General features: G+C 58.9%; 1 protein-coding gene across 1 annotated transcript in view; it reads left to right on the top strand.

Annotated features, from left to right (window-relative positions):
• Junb (JunB proto-oncogene, AP-1 transcription factor subunit) overlaps positions 1-925 on the top strand; it is a 1,659-nt gene extending 734 nt beyond the window's left edge. The window contains exon 2 of the mRNA XM_010613458.2: positions 1-925. Coding sequence (XP_010611760.1) covers positions 1-374 — 374 coding nt within the window. The 3' untranslated portion in view covers positions 375-925.
• The last annotated feature ends 571 nt before the right edge of the window (positions 926-1,496 follow it).

Raw genomic sequence — 1,496 nt, 5'->3', positions numbered from 1 at the left:
GCGGCCACCCGGCGCAGCTGAGCTTGGGTCGCGGCGCCTCCGCCTTCAAGGAGGAACCACAGACCGTGCCTGAGGCGCGCAGCCGCGACGCCACGCCGCCTGTGTCCCCCATCAACATGGAAGACCAGGAGCGCATCAAAGTGGAGCGCAAGCGGCTGCGGAACCGGCTGGCGGCTACCAAGTGCCGGAAGCGGAAGCTGGAGCGCATCGCGCGCCTGGAGGACAAGGTGAAGACACTGAAGGCCGAGAACGCGGGGTTGTCCAGCACCGCCGGGCTGCTCCGGGAGCAAGTGGCCCAGCTCAAACAGAAGGTCATGACCCACGTGAGCAACGGCTGCCAGCTGCTCTTGGGGGTCAAGGGACACGCCTTCTGAGCGCCCCCCCTACGGAGACTCCAGCCTGGACTGCTGGGCGCACGCCTCCTTGGGCGAGGGGCCGGCAGTGGGCACCGCCAGCCACACTGGACTCTGCCCACGCCCCGCGCCCAGCCCTCACCTCGACGTTTACAGTTTCCCCACTTCCATGCTTTTTTTTTTTTTTTTTGTATTTTTTTTCTTTTGGAAACGGACTCGATTCATATTGAATATAATATATTTGTGTATTTAACAGGGAGGGGAGAAGGGGGCGATTGCGGCGGAGCTGGCCCCGCCGCCCGGTACTCGAGCCCGCGGGGACACTGGGGAGGGGGTCCCCGCCCCCTGCCCTCCCCCCTCTGCACTCTACTGTGGGCAGAAACACGCACTTGATATCTAAAGAGTTTATTTTAAGATGTGTTTGTGTGTGTGCGCGTATGTTTTTATTGAATCTATTTAAGTAAAAAACTGATTCTTTATTAAATTGTGGCCTTTTTTTTATTTCCAAGCCGGGCGGGTGGAGGAAGGAGAGTAATAGGTGCCCCCCCAACTGCTGTTTGTGTCTCGCTGCTATTGTATCTGAGGCCCCTGTCAGCGTTGCCTGGGCCTCTGTTGACCCCAGCTCGGGCCTCCGGTTCTCTCGGCCGACCTCCCAGGTAAGAAGGTAGGAGGGCAAGGCTGGGTCCTGCCGCTCAGCACCCGGGGGTCACCTGAAGAGGGAGTCGATCAACCACCCCGGGCTAGACTCGCAGTGTGCAGGCGCGGCCCCGCCCTCCTCTCGCGCCGGGGCTTTCCCCTCTGACGCAGCGGAAGTGTGACCCATATATGGTCAGATTCTGCGCAGTGACGCGCCGGCGGTCTCCGGGCAGATTCCGGGAATCCCCTCCCCCGCTCTGCCCGGCAGGGCTGCGACGCCGGGAAGGGGGCCGGGATTTTCCCGGGCAGGCGGCTGCCTTGGCACGGAAAGCCCCAGGCCTGCGTCCAGAGCGCCCGCGGTGGGCGGGCTGGTTAGTTTTATTTTAGGATTCCCTATTTTTAATGTTCATACAGAGATTTCTTTAACTGAAATACCAAATAGTTTCTTTGGTATGAAAAACTATAATAGTACACAGGATCCTAATGAGACAATTAATAATGTGAAAT

Source organism: Fukomys damarensis, unplaced genomic scaffold (genome assembly GCF_012274545.1).
Source record: "Fukomys damarensis isolate Sample0158 unplaced genomic scaffold, DMR_v1.0_HiC HiC_scaffold_30, whole genome shotgun sequence".
NCBI lineage: Eukaryota > Metazoa > Chordata > Mammalia > Rodentia > Bathyergidae > Fukomys > Fukomys damarensis.
This window is presented reverse-complemented; position numbering and strand designations above follow the sequence as displayed.